This window comes from Artemia franciscana, chromosome 1 (assembly GCF_032884065.1).
Source record: "Artemia franciscana chromosome 1, ASM3288406v1, whole genome shotgun sequence".
In the NCBI taxonomy this organism is placed as follows: Eukaryota; Metazoa; Arthropoda; class Branchiopoda; order Anostraca; family Artemiidae; genus Artemia; species Artemia franciscana.
Genome location: NC_088863.1, coordinates 39,839,999 through 39,857,739, shown reverse-complemented (window position 1 = coordinate 39,857,739; position 17,741 = coordinate 39,839,999). Strand labels below are relative to the sequence as shown.

At 36.1% G+C, this 17,741-nt stretch overlaps 1 protein-coding gene across 1 annotated transcript in view; it reads left to right on the top strand.

Moving 5' to 3' along the window:
• LOC136029514 (prostatic acid phosphatase-like) overlaps positions 1–17,741 on the top strand; it is a 48,157-nt gene that overhangs the window by 19,592 nt on the left and 10,824 nt on the right. Inside the window, exons 3-5 of the mRNA XM_065707964.1 lie at positions 273–509; positions 8,495–8,680; positions 13,285–13,408. Coding sequence (XP_065564036.1) covers positions 273–509; positions 8,495–8,680; positions 13,285–13,408 — 547 coding nt within the window. The remainder of the gene's footprint in view (positions 1–272; positions 510–8,494; positions 8,681–13,284; positions 13,409–17,741) is intronic.

Sequence of the window (17,741 nt, the reverse complement as noted above, 5' to 3'; positions counted from 1 at the left end):
TTCGTGAGAACCGGACTCTTTTTTTTATAGATGGCTGTATTGGAGAACTGTTCTTTCTTGCACCTTAGGGAACATTTTCTACCTTGAAAAGCAACTCAATCAAATATCTCTAGGAGTCCATTCAAAATAAGTGATTTTTAGCCATTCTCGGTGAAATAATAATTATATCTTTGGAACTGATGCGGTTTTTTTGTTGTTGTCATAACTTACCCAATGCTTGCTGATGTAGCAGGGGGTCATCTTTCTGTAGTGACCCAAAGTTTTCGTTTCAGGAAGGCAAAAGAAGACACTACCGCCTTGGACAGTTTCTAAGGGAGAGATATTCAAATTTTCTGAATTCGTCCTATAACTTGGATGAGATTGTCGTTAGGAGCACAGATGTTGACAGGACATTGATGAGTGCAGAATCTAATTTGGCTGGATTGTACCTACCTATAGGGGATCAGATATGGGCAAATTTGACCTGGCAACCAATCCCTGTCCATACCATTCCTGTTTCCCAGGATTTTGTAAGTTGTCAAAAATTAGATTAATTAGTTTTTACGCTTTGTTAGTCGCACTGAGTCTTCGTTAATTATTTGATAATCTTTAATTAGCATTTATCTTAATGAGCGCTTGAGCACTTGGGTTTAAAAGTTAGCTTTTAAATGAGCTCTTAAACATCTCTTTATGACGTTTCAGTGCCCCACTACCAGGGAAAGAAGAAGACGAAAAGGGAGAAACATCGTTGCTTTCCATTTGAAAAAGAAACTTTCCTTGTTGTTCAATAATGGGGACTGTAATTCCCATAAATGGGGTTTTAATTTTCAGTTTTTGAATTTTTGGTGACCATGGGTTAGAGTTTGCTCTTTACTACGTTGCTGCAACCGGGGCTTGACGCTTACCCATCGAAAATACCCCTCGCGGCTGGTTAGTCCAGTCACTTTTGAATTAAAAAAAAAAACCAGAACTCTCAATTTCTGATCGAATGAGCATCCTCCGAAGTTTCTACGACCATGAGGTGGAGATGGGATGAGGAAGGGGCAATTCCATTTATTTACGGAATATTTTTAATGTCCAAACAAGTGTCCCTGTCTTAGGTAAATTTCCTGTTGTTTTACAATGTCAAGAATTTGCATATAAGGGTTTTAAACCTCTACAATGGGGTTCTCTGATTGTTTTGTAGTTAGGGAGGCAAGGAATGTCTCGAAGATTGCATTTTAATACCAAAACATCCCAACTTCCATTGAGCCTTCAGACAAATACAGAATTAATTCCAAGAGAGAGACGAGGGGGGGTGGAGGTATAAATAGATATATAATTCCCAGGGTTGTATCCGTCATTTTTTTGGGGGGGGTTGTTTTTTAGGAGGGGGGGGGGTACAAAGAAAACTTTTAAAAATATGTCAAACTGTGAAATTGAATTTTATTCCCCCTTGATTTCTGGGAATATTTCTGGTTTACGCTGTTATTATGAAAGTAAAGAGTAACATTAAACCCCAAAATGAGAAGAATTTAATCCGCATAGGAGGGAGATTTACCCCTTCCTCACCCCCATTTCCATCTTATGGTCGTAGAAACTTCGGAGGGTGCCCAATACGTCAGACATTTAGAGTTATTCTTTTTTTTATAAGTTGAAAGTGATTGGAGACCAACCAGCCGTGGGGTGGGTTATTTTCCTTGGGGAGGAGGGGGGGGGGGTATTTTTAGGGGAGTAAAGCTGGCTCCCGCTGCAACCATGATATTTGTTTAATACCATTGTTATCAATATTTGTCTTGATGATTTAGGTGCACTGTACGTTGTTATCGTTGTTATTGTTATTAGCCTAATATCACATGGTATTAATGATAATAACAATAATAAGGTGGTGGTGGGCTCACTCTCCCCAGATAATTTCCTCTCTGAATGAGTCTGCCTAACCAAAACCATGACTGCCAACTATGTCACTGGATAAGCCTTGGCTGCCAGCACTAGTGAACTATCGCTACGACTGGTTTTGTTTGCGATGGATTTTATTTTTTTCTAGTGATTTTTTGTTGTTTTTGAAAAAATATAGTGATTTTTTCTAAGAATTGCAAAAATAGAGCAAATATTCAATGAAAAAAGCACATAAACTCTTTATCCAGAATACAATTAGTATTGGAATTTTGATTTTGAGGAGACAATGTGCAAGCAATAAAGCATAGAAAAGTAGAATGCCGAAAAAAATACAGTTTTTCTTTTGTTTTCATTCTCGTTTTGTTTCCTTCAATACTTTCTAGCCCATATCTACTTTTTTACTAATGTGCTCTAGCTCTTTTATTTAATCCGCACGGCGAGATATTATAACCATGCAGAAGATATTAGACAGAGTACCATATAGTACTATCCATTTCTGGGTGCTAGGCGTCCCACCTCAGAAAAATACCCACGGAACGCCCTACCTCCGCTAAAATTCCACCTGAATACATCCCCTGCCTCTACGGAAAATTCCCTACCTCCATGCAAAATTGAGTAGCCACAAAGAAAGTACAAAATGGAATGCCGATCAGACGTCTTAAGGGGTAACAAAAGGGCCAGATGTCTGCCTTTTCAATGAAATTTAACATGCCTTTTTCAGTAACACAAGTGAAAAAAAAAATGAATGGAATCAAACCGTTCATCACTTTTTTTTTGAGCAAAAATACAAACAATAAAACCCAAATAAAATAAAAGAAAATATAACAGACAACGCGGAAAGCAAACAGAAGTAAAACCCAAATTATAAAGATTAAAAAAAAAAAACTAAAAGTCTCCTTAAGAAGGAAAAGGAATGTTCACATTTCCCGAGCGAAAACAACAACGAAACAAATCAGATAAAAATAAAAAGACAACACGGAAAGTAAAAAGAAACAAAAACCCAAAATGGAAAAATTAAAAAGCTAAAAGTGTGTAAAAACAAAATAACAGATAAAATGAATGGCATGAATGCTATGTGTAAACAATGTACAAATTGCAAAACTTGCAGCCCTTTCCCTATGTGTTGGGGGGGGGGGGTCATGTTATTCCCAGAAGCATATTCATTGGACCGGACCTTTCAATCATGCTGAACCAAACGGCTGTCTCAAAATTCCCATCGGATGTCTTTGGGGGAAAAAGGACTTTGGAAGGGGGCTAGTTTCTCTCCAGTCTGTTTGATCACTTAAAATGCCCCTAAAACTTTTAATTTTTGTTCGAGTGAGTCCTTTCCCGGAGTGACATTAAAACTTAAAACGAACAGAAATTATTCCGTATATGAAAGGCGTTGTCCCCTCCTCAACGCCTCGCTCTTTACGCTAAAGTGTGACTCTTTCTCACTACTTTTTTTTTTAAACAATAAAAAAACACTTTAGTGTAAAGAGCGAGGTGTTGAGGAGGGGACAACCCCTTTCATATACGGAATAATTTGTGTTTGTTTTAAGTTTTAATGTCGTTCCTTACTTGTAGTTAAGAAACTTGTTTTTTTTTTATTTAATTAATGAACATTTGTTAATTAATGCATGTTTTAATTTTGGCACACCGCACATGAATACTTAAAACGAAATTTGCCTATTAATTGTTTTTTGGCTAAATGGCTTTCTAATAGTTTTGATTGGACGATTTTGATAAAAAAAGGAGTGGGGGAGGAGGCCTAGTTGCACCCAAAATTTTTGGTTACTTAAAAAGGCGATTAGAACTTTTTTTTTACGAACGTATTTATTAGTAATAAATATACGTAACTTATGAATTAACTTTCGTTAATTCATGAATTAACGAAATTCTATATTTGTATATGTTTATTACGTTTATTACGGGGGAGGGGATTCTCCCCCTTGTGAATACCTCGCTCTTTACAATAAAGTTTCAATTTGGTCCCGATTCGTTAAGAATGACCCCTGAATCACAAAGGCCATATAATAAATAATTAAAAATACTAAAAATACTTTAGCGTAAAGAGTGAGGTATTGTGGAGGAGACAAAACCCCTTATATACGTAACAATTTCTGTTCGTTTTAGGTTCTAATGCGGCTCCTTACTTCCACCTGAAAAAAAACTTTTTTTATTTATTTTCTCATTGTTCTTTCCAAATAATGCTAGAAAATCCTGCGGCCCCTTAGAAATTTTCTCTCTTCATGATAAATTCCTCCATGGGAAGATCCTCCCACGTAACCACCTCCCCCCGACCCCTCTTTAACGTGAAAAAGTCCCCCTGAAATCGTCTGTGTACGTCCCAATAACCATTACTTTATGTAAACAATGGTCAAAGTTTGTAACTTGCAGCACCTCCCCCGGGGACTGTGGGGGATTAAATCGTCCCGAAAGACATAATTGTTGGGATTTTCGACTATGTTGAACAAAATGGCCATCTCAAAATTTTGATCCTGTGACTTTGGCAAAGAAATGAGCGTGGGAGGGGGCCTAGGTGCCCTCCAATTTTTTGGGTCACTTAAAAAGGGCACTAGAACTTTTAATTTCTGTTAGAATGAGCTCTATCGCGACATTCTAGGACCACTGGGTCGTTACGATTTGGGGAAAAAACAAAAAAAAAACAAATAAACACGCATCCGTGATCTGTCATCTGGGAAAAAATACCAAATACCACATTTTTGTAGATATGAGCTTGAAACTTCTACAGCAGGGTTCTCTGATACGTTGAGTCTGATGGTGTGATTTTCGTTAAGATTCTTTGACTTTTAGGGGGTGTATTTTGTAAAATAAGGCAAATTTTCTCAGGCTCTTAACTTTTGATGGGTAAAACTAAACTTTGTGAAACCTATATATTTAGAATCAGCGTAAAAATTCGATTGTTTTGATGTAACTATTGGTATCAAAGTTCCATCTTTTAGAGTTTCGGTCGGTACTTTTAGAGAGCCGGGTCGCTCCTTACTACAGTTCGTTACCACGAACTGTTTAATCTTGATCCGATACGATCATCCCAGGAAGAAAGAAATAAAAACAACAAACAACATACATTTGTGATCCTTTTTTGGCAAAAAATACAAAATTTCAAATTTTTGTAGATGAGAGCATGAAACCTCCACAATAGTGTTTCCTGATCGTTTTGTAGGTAAGGATGGGACATATGCCTCAAAGGGTGAATTTTTAAATGCACCCAGTGCATTTTAAAATGAAATCCCTTTAATATTCACCTTGTGGTGATGTTGACCCGTAGCCAAGAAAAATTGGCGAACCTTTGTGTTATATAGTATTTATTTGCACCTTTTATTGTATCTTGATTGTTTTTTTGTTCGTGTTTTTAGTGGGGCGTGAGTTATAATACCAATTTAAGATAAAGGTTAACTCTGGGGCTGTAGGGGTGATATCGAAGTTTTGAGCAAAATAGATTTATCAAAATTTTGATTCGACATCATGGTGGCTAGAGGAGGGCCAGATAGCAAAAAAACCAACCGAGAAGGAGTCTAATTGATTTTCAATAGCTTCCAATCTTTAAAAAGTGCACTGGAACTTTCAGTTTCCGATCGAAATAGCTCCATCCTAAGTTTGTAAGATAGCCCATTACATTTGGAGTGCATGGTAAAAAAAACTTTGTTTTGTTCTATTTCTTAAGTCAACTCCCATTGAAGTCTTCCCCAATGCCACTCAAACACAATAGCCTATTGTGTATATAGCCTATAAATTAGCCGTATGTAATTCTACACCGTTTGCAAATTCTTTTTTTTTCAAATATTAATTTAAAAAAAAAAATTCCACAACCCCACTGTTAACCTTTATCTTATTCTGTTGTGACAAGTTAACCCTCAGAAACACGGTAAAAGAAATGAAATAAAATTGTAAAAATAGATGCTACGGTGTATTGATGAGCAGCTGCTAGGGATCTTTAAATTAACGTCCCCTAGATATATATTGTCAGCAAATAATTTTATTTTAAAGGTCTTAAAGACTTGAAAATAGTATTTTTCTTTTATTTATTAAATAAAGAAACAAGTTTTTTTCATGTGAAAGTAAAGAGCAACATCAAAACTTAGCACGAGCAGAAATTATTACATATATAAAGGGTGTTGCCCTCTCCTCAACACCTCGCTTTACATGCTAAAGTTTTTTAGTACTTTTAAAAAAGCTTCCCATTGTTCTAACTAAACGACCCTTTGTGTTTTAGGAGTCGTTCTTAAAGAATTCGGACAAACTCAAACTTTAGCGTAAATAGCGAGGTGTTGAAGAGGGGGTAACACTCCTCATATATGTAATAATTTCTGTTCCTTTTGAGTTTTGACGTTGCTCCTTACTTTCAGTTGAAAAAACGTGTCTTATTTATTTAATTTCTGAACGTTTTTTAATTGATGCCAGGAAATCTGTCTCCACGTCCGCGAAAATCCCCCCGTGAAAATATCCTCTATACAATTCGATCCCGGTGAAGATATACCCCGGACGATTATCCCTAACATCTCCACGTGTAAAATTAAGTCGGCAAAGAGAAATCAAGACATATAAAAATAGTTTTGTATAGCAACTGTGGCAGATTCCTCCAGTGAAACGTTCTCCCCCTGAAATTTTTCCTCCCCATGAAAAATTCTCCCTATGGAAAATCCCCCCGGCAGAAAATTCGTCCATCACCCGAAAAATGTATGCATACTTCCCAATAACAAATACTATACGTAAATAATGGACAAATTTTGTAGATTAAATACCTTTCCCCAGGGGCTGCGGGGGTCATGTTAACTCCAAAAGGATAGTTATTGGGTTTTTCAACTGTGCTGAACAAAATGGCTGTCTAAAAATTTGATCGAAAGATTTTGGAAAAAAGGGCGTGGGAGGAGGCCTAGTTGCCCTCCAATCTTGATGGTTTTTTTATTTATTTTGCCCCTCCCCACGGGAGGGGCAAAAATTTCTAACCCCCCAAACAAAAGTCCTGAATACGGCCCTGGGAATTATAAATCAATTTCTACCCGTTGTTATCTGTTTCTGTAAAGCGCTGGCCCAGATAATTTTATAGGTATTAGAAAATATTATGAGTCAGCTAATTTTGTAGAAATATTTTGCATAACCTGCGAAGCAATAATTTTTGTTAGTTTTAAGTTTCAACTTTACTCTTTACTCCTCTAAGGAAATCTGTTTTAAAATTAGTCTTTTGATCTGGAATCATCAAAAACATCTGAGTTAATTAAATCCTTTTGGTCTGGGCTTATTCAAAATATCGTGAGTTCTGGGTGAATCAAACTGTTCAGTAAAATACCGTTTTCTTGGGCCTAATTTGGGGCAAATCAATATTCACAATATTTTCCCCCGTTTGACTCCCTTTAGCTCAGGGACTTAAGAATATAAGTTCCAAGCCAATTAAAAAAAGCTGCTGAAAAAGGGCTTCTAGGTAATAGGCCTAGTTACAGGCTGACCAGGGGTTTTCGGACCATTTTCAAGGGACTCGTGGGTCCTTAATCTGAGTTTTGTTTGTGCATTGGGGCTTCTTTGGACCAGGAACTTGGTGACGGTTTTCTTTTTTTTGTGTGTATTAGGGTTCCCTTGGTACGAGGAGTTCACAATATTAGGTCAAAGTGGCTAACAAAAATGTTTTTATGATCTATTATTTGGAGGACCCGTGCCACAATCTAAAATATTTATGACACACTCAGTCCCCCTTGTCCTACAGTCTCACAAATCAAAGTTTTGATGAGATCAGAAGCAAATAGTTTTGTCAGTCGTTTCGCGCATGTGGGACCCTCCCTGGCCCTTTGTCTCATAGATATAAGTTTCATGGCCTCCTGGGAAATAATTTGGCCGTTGTTTTGTAGGCTCATGTATCAAGCTGGTATTGGTTGTTCAGTTGAGTCCCTGGAACTTACAGATGTAAATTTCAAGCCTCTGCATAATCTGAAAATCGGTACCTTTTTTTCATTTTAAGCTTTGATCTTCCTATTTACTTCCAACAGAAACACATCTTCTTCTTTTTTTTGTCTGCCACTTCGAAGTGCTTGTTCTATTGGCCTTCCTCCATTTTTTACTGACTAGAGTAGAAAAAATCGTAAAATTAATTGTCAAACAACTTGACAAGTAGAGTTTCAAATGGTTTCAAGCTTCGACTTTTAAATGTTTTTTTTTTTAGGAAATAGACTGTAGAATTGTCCTTGTACGAATTAAAGTGAATACATCGTGCTAAAACAGTTTGCAACTTTGGCCTTAGTGTTTTCCTTGTATTTTTTTTTTTGTAAATAACATTGCCGTTCTCAGAACAAAAAAGCATACATTACGGTTAATTGGAACATAAATCTGTTTAGTCCCAAATGCTGATGCCTATTTGTTTCATAAAATGTTTTAAAGTCCTTTCATGCACTATTTCCGCTGTCCAACTAAAATCTGTTAGCTAACATTGTTAGAGAATATCTTTAACAAATCGAATACTTGTTTCAGAAAATTCTTGAAGAATTTGTTTTTGTTAGGTACCAATTTTGTTTTCGCCATCCAAACAAATACCTTTTAGCTAACATTGGCAGCCAACAGTTGGACGGCAGAAAAATCCCTATTGTCTTGCTTGCTATATAATAAAATAAATCTACTGCACCAGGTATATTATGTTGTTTCTTTTCAGTTGTTAAGTCCAGAATCATTTTGCCCTCGCTACAATCAGATGCTTATTGAATTGGACAATTTACCTGAAATCAAGAGATTCAATGAAGAGCATATGGAATTGTATAGATATCTAACGGAACAATCAGGGAAACAAGTTAATAATGCAAGGGATGCTGAATATATTTATGATACGCTTTTTATTGAGGTAGGACTCGTTTTATGCTCTTTAAATAAACCCTACACCAGGCTAATCGCTTAATCTCATCAAATTATGAGTTCGGCAACCTAGTAAAGAGCGAGCCATGGCCCGTGGACGCCGAGATTTTTAAAAAGGCGTTTTGAAAAAAAGAAACTGTGCAGTGAGAACATTTTACCATAAAGAGCTTGAAATCTCAAAATTAGCGGTGGTCCTGGTTGCCTCTTAGGGGCAACCTGATAAAGAACGTACCAAAGAGCCAATAGTAGCGAAAAGTTAAAAAACTGATATGAAAATCATTGGAACCACTACGTTCGAAAACTCTTCATCGAGGTTTTAATCCCCCCCCATTCTAAGAGCCCGAGAAGATCGTATTTTAGCCTGTGAATGTATTACGCCTGTGAAGGCGTATTTTAGCCTTGGACAAATGTAAAAAATAAGAAAGGGGGAGATCGTTTGCTATCTTTCACTTCCTGGAGTTTCTGGTTGTAAAAAAGAACATCAGCTGCTTTTCTTAAGAGTAGAAGTAGTAGCCGAAACTTTGTATACTTGGAAGTATAATAAACGCTATAAAAATTCGAAAAAATAGCGCACTCGAAATGGCATGACTGTGTGCTACAATTGTAACTTTACCCATAAAATTAAATTGAAAATTATTAATATTTGGCTAACAAGCTTCTAATTATAAAAGCAAAGATAACCAATAAAACAGCGGGAGTACGAATATTCCAACTACTTTTCACATTCCCCTAATAATGACCTGTATATTATAAAGAAAATTGACAGATTAATATTGTTACCTATCCTCTGAGGAAAAGAATTGAAAATTAGTTTCCTATGTGTTTTAAATTAAACTCGGAACTGATTTTTCCATCTTGCGAAACTAGGCCATCAGCATAAATTGTGTTACGGGTAGGAAGTTTTATGCAAAAAAAGCTCAAAAACTTATCTGATACAAACATTCAACTAAAATAATTACTGTAATATTTACGAACCAGATATTCCTTCATCAGTTGAAAGAGCCATGGTTTGCTTGAATGGATACAAGGTTTTATTTAGAGGACACTCTCCCTCCCATTCTTTTTTTTTCAGTAGAGAATCTTCATGGAGCTTCGGCTGAAATTAGATGTTAATAAAGTAGTGTTCAAACAGTGTGCTGGAAATAGGGTTCCGAAGCTATGGAACCCTATTTTTTGAACTGATTTCCCTGAGTGAATTAAAAAAGAAAAGGATGCGTTTTTAAAGTTTTTTGTAACCCCTCCCTCGAACAAAAATCTTGGATATGCCCTTGCCTGTATAGGTTACCGTTGATTTAAAGCATAATTGAATTTTTAAACAATGCAGTTATAAAACTTGTTTGTTTTTTTAATTTAATTTCTGAACGTTTTTAAATTAATGTATGTTTTGATTTTGGCTCACCGTATATGAATAATTAAATTGAAATTTGCATTTTAATTTTTTTTTTTGCTAAATGACTTTATTATAGTTTTGATCGGGCGATTTTGATAAAAAAGGGGGTGGGGGAGGAGGCCTAGTTGCACTCCAATTTTTTTTAATTAAAAAGGCAACTAGAACTTTTTGTATATTTTTATTACGCATATGAGGGGGTTCTTCCCCTCGTCAAATACCTCGCTCTTTACACTAAAGCTTCAATTAGGTCCCAATTCTTTAAGAATAACCCGTGAATCACAAAGGCCGTAGAATAAATAGTTGAAATTACTAAAAATACTTTAATGTAAAGAGTGAGGTATTGTGGAGGCGACGAACCCCCTTATATGCGCTATAGCTTCTTTTCGTTTTAGGTTCTAATGCTGCTCCTTACTTCCGCCTGATAAAACTTTTTTTTCTCATTGTTTTTTTAATAATGCTAGAAAATCCTGCGGCCCCTTCAAGGAAATTTTCTACCCTCATGATAAATTCCTCCATGGAAAGATCCTCCCACGTAACCCCCTCCCCCTGACCCCTCTTTAACGTGAAAAAGTCCCACTGAAAATGTCTGTAAACGTCCCAATAATCATTACTGTATGTAAACAACTATCAAAGTTTGTAACTTGCAACCCCTCCCCCGGGGACTGTCTGGGATTAAGTCGTCCCGAAAGCCATAATGATTAGGTTTTTCGACTATGCTGAACAAAATGGCTATCTCAAAATTGTGATCCAGTGATTTTGGGAAAAAAATGAGCGTGGGAGGGGGCCTAGGTGCCCTCGAATTTTTTGGTCACTTAAAAAGGGCACTAGAACTTTTAATTTCCCTCTTGTGACATTCTAGGACCAATGGATCGATACGATCACTCCTGGGGAAAAGAAAAAAAACCAATAAACACGCATCCGTGATGCGTCTTCGGAAAAAAAAACACAAAATCCCATATTTCTGTAGATAGGAGCTTGAAACGTCTACAGTAGAGTTCTCTGATACGCTGAATCGGATGGTGTGATTTTCGTTAAGATTCTTCGACTTTTAAGGGGTATTTCCCCCTATTTTCTAAAATAAGACAAATTTTCTCAGGCTCGTAACTTTTGATGGGCAAAATTAAACTTGATGAAACTTATATATTTAAAATCAGCGATTGTTTTGATGTAAATACTGGTATCAAAATTTCATTTTTTAGAGTTTCGGTTACTATTGAGCCGGGTCGCTCCTTATTACAGTTCGTTACCACTAACTGTTTGATATTTGAACTTATTTACTTGATATTGAGTCCAAAATTCCAGTATGCAAAACCGTGTTTAAGAAAAGCTTCATTTAACTAAGCTAATTTTTTTCATCTTTCACAAAATTATATGCAATGATGTGTAAGTGCGTATGAAGCAGAGGTGGAGGATCATTTTATAGGTGGGACAGGGGAGTTGCTTCAAAGAGTGTGTTCTAATTCCAAAACACCCTAACTATCATTAAGCTTTCAGATAAATATAGAAATCCCTTTCCTTAAAAGTTCTAGGGAAGGGGGGGGGGTAGACAATGATATCTAATTTCTCTTGAATTCCGAGAATATTTCTTGTGTATGCCTTTGTTATGAAAGTAAAGCGTAATATTCAATTCTAGTATTAGCAAAGTATATTCCGTATAGGAGGGGACTCCCCCTTATCATCCCCTTTGCGACCATAGAAACTTCGGAGAAAATTCATTCGATCGCAAATTGATAATTTTTGCGCCTTTTAAAAGTAAAAAATGTTCGAAGAGCAACAATTTACTGTCCATGAACCTTTTTTTTTTGGGGGGGGGAGCTGGCGTTTAACCCCCCCCCCCCGAAAAAGGGAAAGGGGCTGTTTTTTTCATTATGTTTGGTCACTTAAAAAGGCACTTAAGTTTTTAATTTTTTGTTCGAGTGAGCCCTCTCCCGGTCTTTAAGACCCTTGTTTTGATACGATCATCCCTAGAGGAAGCTTATTGTAAAGTTTTTTTTTTAATTTACATAAGTACAAAATTAGTTCTAAGAGACAAGGGGAGTGTTGAGGTAGAAATTAGTATATAATCCCGGGGGCCATATCCAGGGTATTTTCCGTGGTGCGGGGGGGGAGGGTAAATTCCTAGACTTTTTTATATTTCGTCTTTTTGTAATTCCTTAGGGAATCTGATCAACATTTTGAGGTGCCCATTTTGCTCAGAATAGTTGAAAATAACAATAAATTTCCATGTAAGGATGACATAACCCAGATACCCAGGGATAAGGGTCGCAAATTTTGTGAACTATCAGTTTTTTGCAGATACATTTTATTGTAAAAAAGGGGGAAACGTGTTGGATCTTGGGAGTCTAGTGGCGTGAAAGTTTCATTGACTATTGTCTTTGTAAAAAAAAACCATCAACATTTTGCTGTGGGAAAACGGAAGGGCTAGGGACCCTGAAATGAGCCAGAAAAACTTTTTTATTATCAATTTGAAACTTTCAGCCGTAAGTCCTTGGGCCAAGGGGGCTAATGTAGAAAAGTTATTCAGAAGATTGGTCTTTCATTTGACAAATCTTTCCGATTGTCCTGAAACTTATATGAAATTTTCGCCTTGGAGACCACAAGGCAGAAGAAAAATTAAAATAAATCCCTGCCCCTAAAAATGTTGCCCATAAAACGACGAGAAAAGTTCCAAAATTCTTTTGCTTCCCAGTTCAAATGGAAGGGGCTATTTTAGAAACTTGGGGGGATCATTCGGTTGAAAATTGAAAGCTCTTGTATTCTTTTTAGAGGTCGGAATCTACTGGAGGGCAATCGGCCTCCCTCTTGGTTCCTTTTCTGCTTTTTGGCCCTCCTCTAACCCCTATGATATCGAATCAAATTTTGATACGTCTGTTTTGTTCAAAACTTTGGAATGTCTAATAAGTTTGCCTTTAGGGTTTATATCACTCCAACAGCTTCAATGTCAAACTTGATCTTACCCTGCTATGATAACTCAACCTTCACAATATAAAAAAAGAATAAGAATAAAATAAAAATGTAAAAAAAAATACTATAAGACATTCTGCATCATATATTCTGCCTATATTTTGGAATATTGGTAGAATATTTCAAATTCCTTTTTTTTTCATTAATTATGTTTGTGATACTTTCTCTGTGGTTGCTCAATTTTATTATAGCTAGTTATCTTTAAATGTTTTTATTTTGATGTTTTTCTTTTGCCTTAGACACGTTTCAACCTTACACTTCCCAATTGGACGGACAGTGTTTACCCAGAACCATTAAAGGAGGTTTCAGATTTTAGTTTTGGTATGAAAGCGTACACAAACGAAATGAAGAAAATACGAGGAGGTAAGTTCGTTCGTCTATAATGACATGTCGTTTGTCGGTCATGCAATTGGTTAAAATCAATTAATTCCTGTTCTTCTTGAAAAAAATCTTATTTTCAGATTTTGAAAGGAAATCTCTATCTATTGCTGTTTTTTTTTTGTTTTTTTTCGGTACCGTTCGGTCCTATGTTTGAGCTTTTTGCTTGTTCTGTCTCTCAGTTTTCGAAAGGTGAAAGAAAAAAAGTTTTTTTTTTTTTTTTTTGCTATCAATAGTAAATCAGTATACTGTGCGGTTGTTTGTGTCCAGGTAGATGGCAGTAGTTCAAAATAATGTATTCTTAACAAAATGATATTTTTACCATATACATACGATATACATATACATATATATATATATATATATATATATATATATATATATATATATATATATATATATATATATATATATATATATATATGCTTCTTCTGTAGAGTTGGATAACTTTTGCTGAAACCCTAATTTGAGGAAAGTCTTTTTTTAAGATTGAATAGACGGAACTAAGGTATAAAACATAACCTAATCGAATATCTTGCTTAAAAAAATTTCCAAGGCTTCAAGATATATAAAATATGGTTTATTAACAATATAGCAAAATCTATTCATATAAAGACTATGGAATGAACTAGGTAATTTTGTTTTCAATTAGTTTCACTTTGTCAAATATAAAAAGATAGAACTTTAAAAAAGTCATTGTTATTTAAGGCAGTCTCATTGTCTTAAGCTTCCATGGGATTCTCGCAAGGGATTCTCTGCACTATTTGCAAGCAATCGAGCAATCCAGATCCAACTTCTTGCAAAAGTGTTTTTCTGAATCACAGTAATTCGACTTACAGGAGCACTTCACAACTTTCAGAAGCTGCATTTGAGTGGGGGATAAATCAGTCATTGCAGGAATAAAGACAGTTTATCTGCTCCTGAGCCTCCTACTGAAGAGGCTCGAGACTGTTATTTTCACTCCAATTTTGGACCTGATGATGGAAGCGCAGCAAGTAAAACTTCGCAGATGGACGTGTGGGTGGTAAGACTCTTAAGATGCTCAAATTTGAGGATTTTGTTTAGGTCTTCATCACTTTTGTATCCATAGATCGAAAATAAAGCACGTTTTCCAGCACTAACCATCTCCCCCTTTGTGCTGACCTTCAGGAAAACTTGAGAACTTCTTCAGAACGCCTCGTCTTCCTTAAATAGGCTTACAGCCTTCCCTTTTCCAACACTATGTATTTAGGAAGTGGTATTGCAGCCAAGTATAGAAAGTGGTATTGCAGCCAAGATAGAAATATTTGGAATAGCAGAGTTCTATTCCCAAGCTAGTTTCCATTATCTGTACACCCCACACAACACTTATACCGCCTTGTTTCGCTTTGATGATATATCTGATGATAATGATATATCTATTTGAAATCGTAAGTTGCATGAAACATTAAAAGAGCGAGTAAGTCTGTATCATCATCAACTAGCACAGTAGGAAGAATATATTACTTGTCAACAGCAGTTCTACGATCTTATCATCCACTTCGTCTTCTGCGTGAATATCACCCTTTCCTATAAGCTTTCACGGAGCGTGCGGATGAACCTCGCCTTATTATTTTTTTTCTATTGAATAGAATTTTGTGCATTTGAAGATCTGTATCTGCAGTAAACAGCAGTTATCTTCCGTTAAATTTCAGGTGTCTGGTCTTTTGTTGCAGGTCCTCCATCATATCTGTCGAAAACCACTGTAGGGTATGAGTGCTACGTTTCGATAAATGACAAGTACTGGTTCATTATCATTGAAAAGCTGGTTCTAATCTTCTATTAAAATCTATGAAGAAGAGCTCCACCGTCTTAAACGTGGAGGTGGGGTTTTGTTAGTTCTTTCGTATTTGAGCACAGGCTATCTTCGTCTTTACAAGCTTCAAATAAAGTTTTCGCAAGATCAGGGTTGTTTAGTTTCCTCATGAGCCCATCGTCGTCAAAAAGTGACGAAGGAACAGTACATGATTCGTATTTGAAGCATTCTCTTTCTGGTATGATCGAACGTTTTGTATTAACCAAGAACCTCTGGAAGATCAAGCCACGTTCTGTTTACTTGATGTCCGGCGAATCAGCCCTCTTGGGTATCAAGAGGTTTACTTGTGATTTTTATTTGATAACATAATCTTTTACTGGCTTTTCGACCATATCATCAAGAGTCACTTTTAACACTTTTATAGCTTCTTCCGTGTTTGATTCCATAGGAACCATAATTCCTTCTGCTATGTATCTCAGTTTTTCTCTATTTTCGAATAAATTTGACTTTTCAAGCATTTCTACGTCAAGTAATGTGTCTTCGTTATCACTTTTTTGTCTTGAGAGCCCCATCTCTATGTGTTGTTCGCTAGTCCAACAATATCTTTCCTGTAATTTCCTGCATGGAAAAGTTTACCTCAATGCAAGAAGGATCCTTGAAGGGCCGAACTTGAATTTTGAGTTTAAAATATCATTAAAAAACCGGAAAACCGGCAAAGAATCCCAAACCTAGACCGAAAAAAGAAAAATCAGAATGAATAAATAATTCGTCAGTCAATAATTTAACTGAAAAACGTCAATTAAAAAGTCAAAAGGATAAAACTGGTCAAACTAAACAAAAATTAATAAATATATATAAAAAAGTTAAAAAAGACACTAAAAAAAGGGGGGAGAGCAAAACAGACGAATAAATACACAAACCTGGGCAGCACTGCCATCCAATAAGAAAAGAGAAATTACTGGGATATTCTGTTTGTTTTTTGTCTGTAATGAAAGGGACAAAGGTTTTTTTTCATATCTGGAGGTAAAGCAGCGAATGGGGGGATAAAATACAAAAGAATTTTCAATGATATACCATCGTCGTTGAAGCATTTGCTGCAACCTAGTAAAGAGCAAAGTTCAGCCCTCAGTAAATGGAAATTTAAAGTCCTGTTTGAAAAAAAACTGCCAAGTTAGTAGGTCGCCATCTGTATCTGTTTCAGGAGTGGTATCTATTATTTCAATTTATCTTAATGATAAAAGTTTATAGTGAAGCCAAACTTATGCGAATTTAGAAAAATAGCCAGAAAACCATCAAAAATGATGCGGATCGAAATAAAAACTGCACGATTTGAATCATCATAGCTGAAAATCCTGTTTAGTAGAATTACAGTTCCCCACCTTAAGCAACAAGAAAATTCAATTTTTCGCATGAGAAATAGTGACGTGTCTACTTTTGTCACTTCTTTTGTTTTCATTACCACTAGTGGAGGACTGAATAATCATGGAGATATGTGTAAGGACTCGTTTGGAAGATAATTGTAATATCAATTGCCTCTTGTAAGAAACTCTTACTAGGGTGCTAGCGACCGCTGCAATCTGAAATTGTAAGTAACAAAACATAATATTAAAATTGAAAATCTTTACAAATATTGAATCTTCCTACAGGAGATTTGATGTTCTCCTTGGGAATACGGGGCCCAGGGTTCGATCCCCGCCACAGCAAGGTTGGGCGACAAGCTTGCTACTTGTCCCTGTAAAAAACACCCAGCAACTGAAACGTCGATTTTACGCCCTATGCGCCAGCCGTGGCTCTGGAGGATCTTTATCCTTTTTTATCCTACAGAAGATAATATAATACACAATTCCTGGATAGTGCATTAAAACGTGAATAGCCTCTTGTAATGCTGTAGCGCTCCAAGTTGTAATTTTCGTATTATTTAAATCATTGAGATTGTCTTGGCCTCAAGAAAAACAATGGGTCCCATCAGTTTGAGTTAGAACCTAATTACTACTTCTCAGGTCTACATAAAGCCCTTAAGCCGGCTTATAACCAGGCAGCAAGAAGTAAATGGGACATCCAGTTGAATGGAGGCTTTGTGTAATCCTGGGTCCATCTTAGTCACAACATGGTTTCAATACTTGGCGATACTCTTCTATCAATGAGAGTCGACGTCCTAGCATTCGTCCGGAGTATTTTGCTACTGCTGTTATTGCTGATTTAGACTGGCTTTGTGCGAAGCTCGTAAAGGATGCTCCGCTTACGCTAGGTTGTCACCATCGCTTTAAAAGTTTTTTTTTGTGATAATTATTCTTAGTATTTTATTACTGGTGCATGCAGGATGGGCGTGATTATTAACATCTTCTCAACCTTCTGTGAAGAGTCTTCTTCATTTATAAACACACTAGATTACTGAATTTTATTTTCTGCATAAAATTTAATAAGGATCCTTGAATTTTTTTTTTTTTTTTTTTTTTTTTTTTTAATCGAATAGTTGCCAAGAACGCAAGAGTAGGTCAACCCTTTATATGTCACGGACAAACTAAAAATGCAAAAGGCAATCCG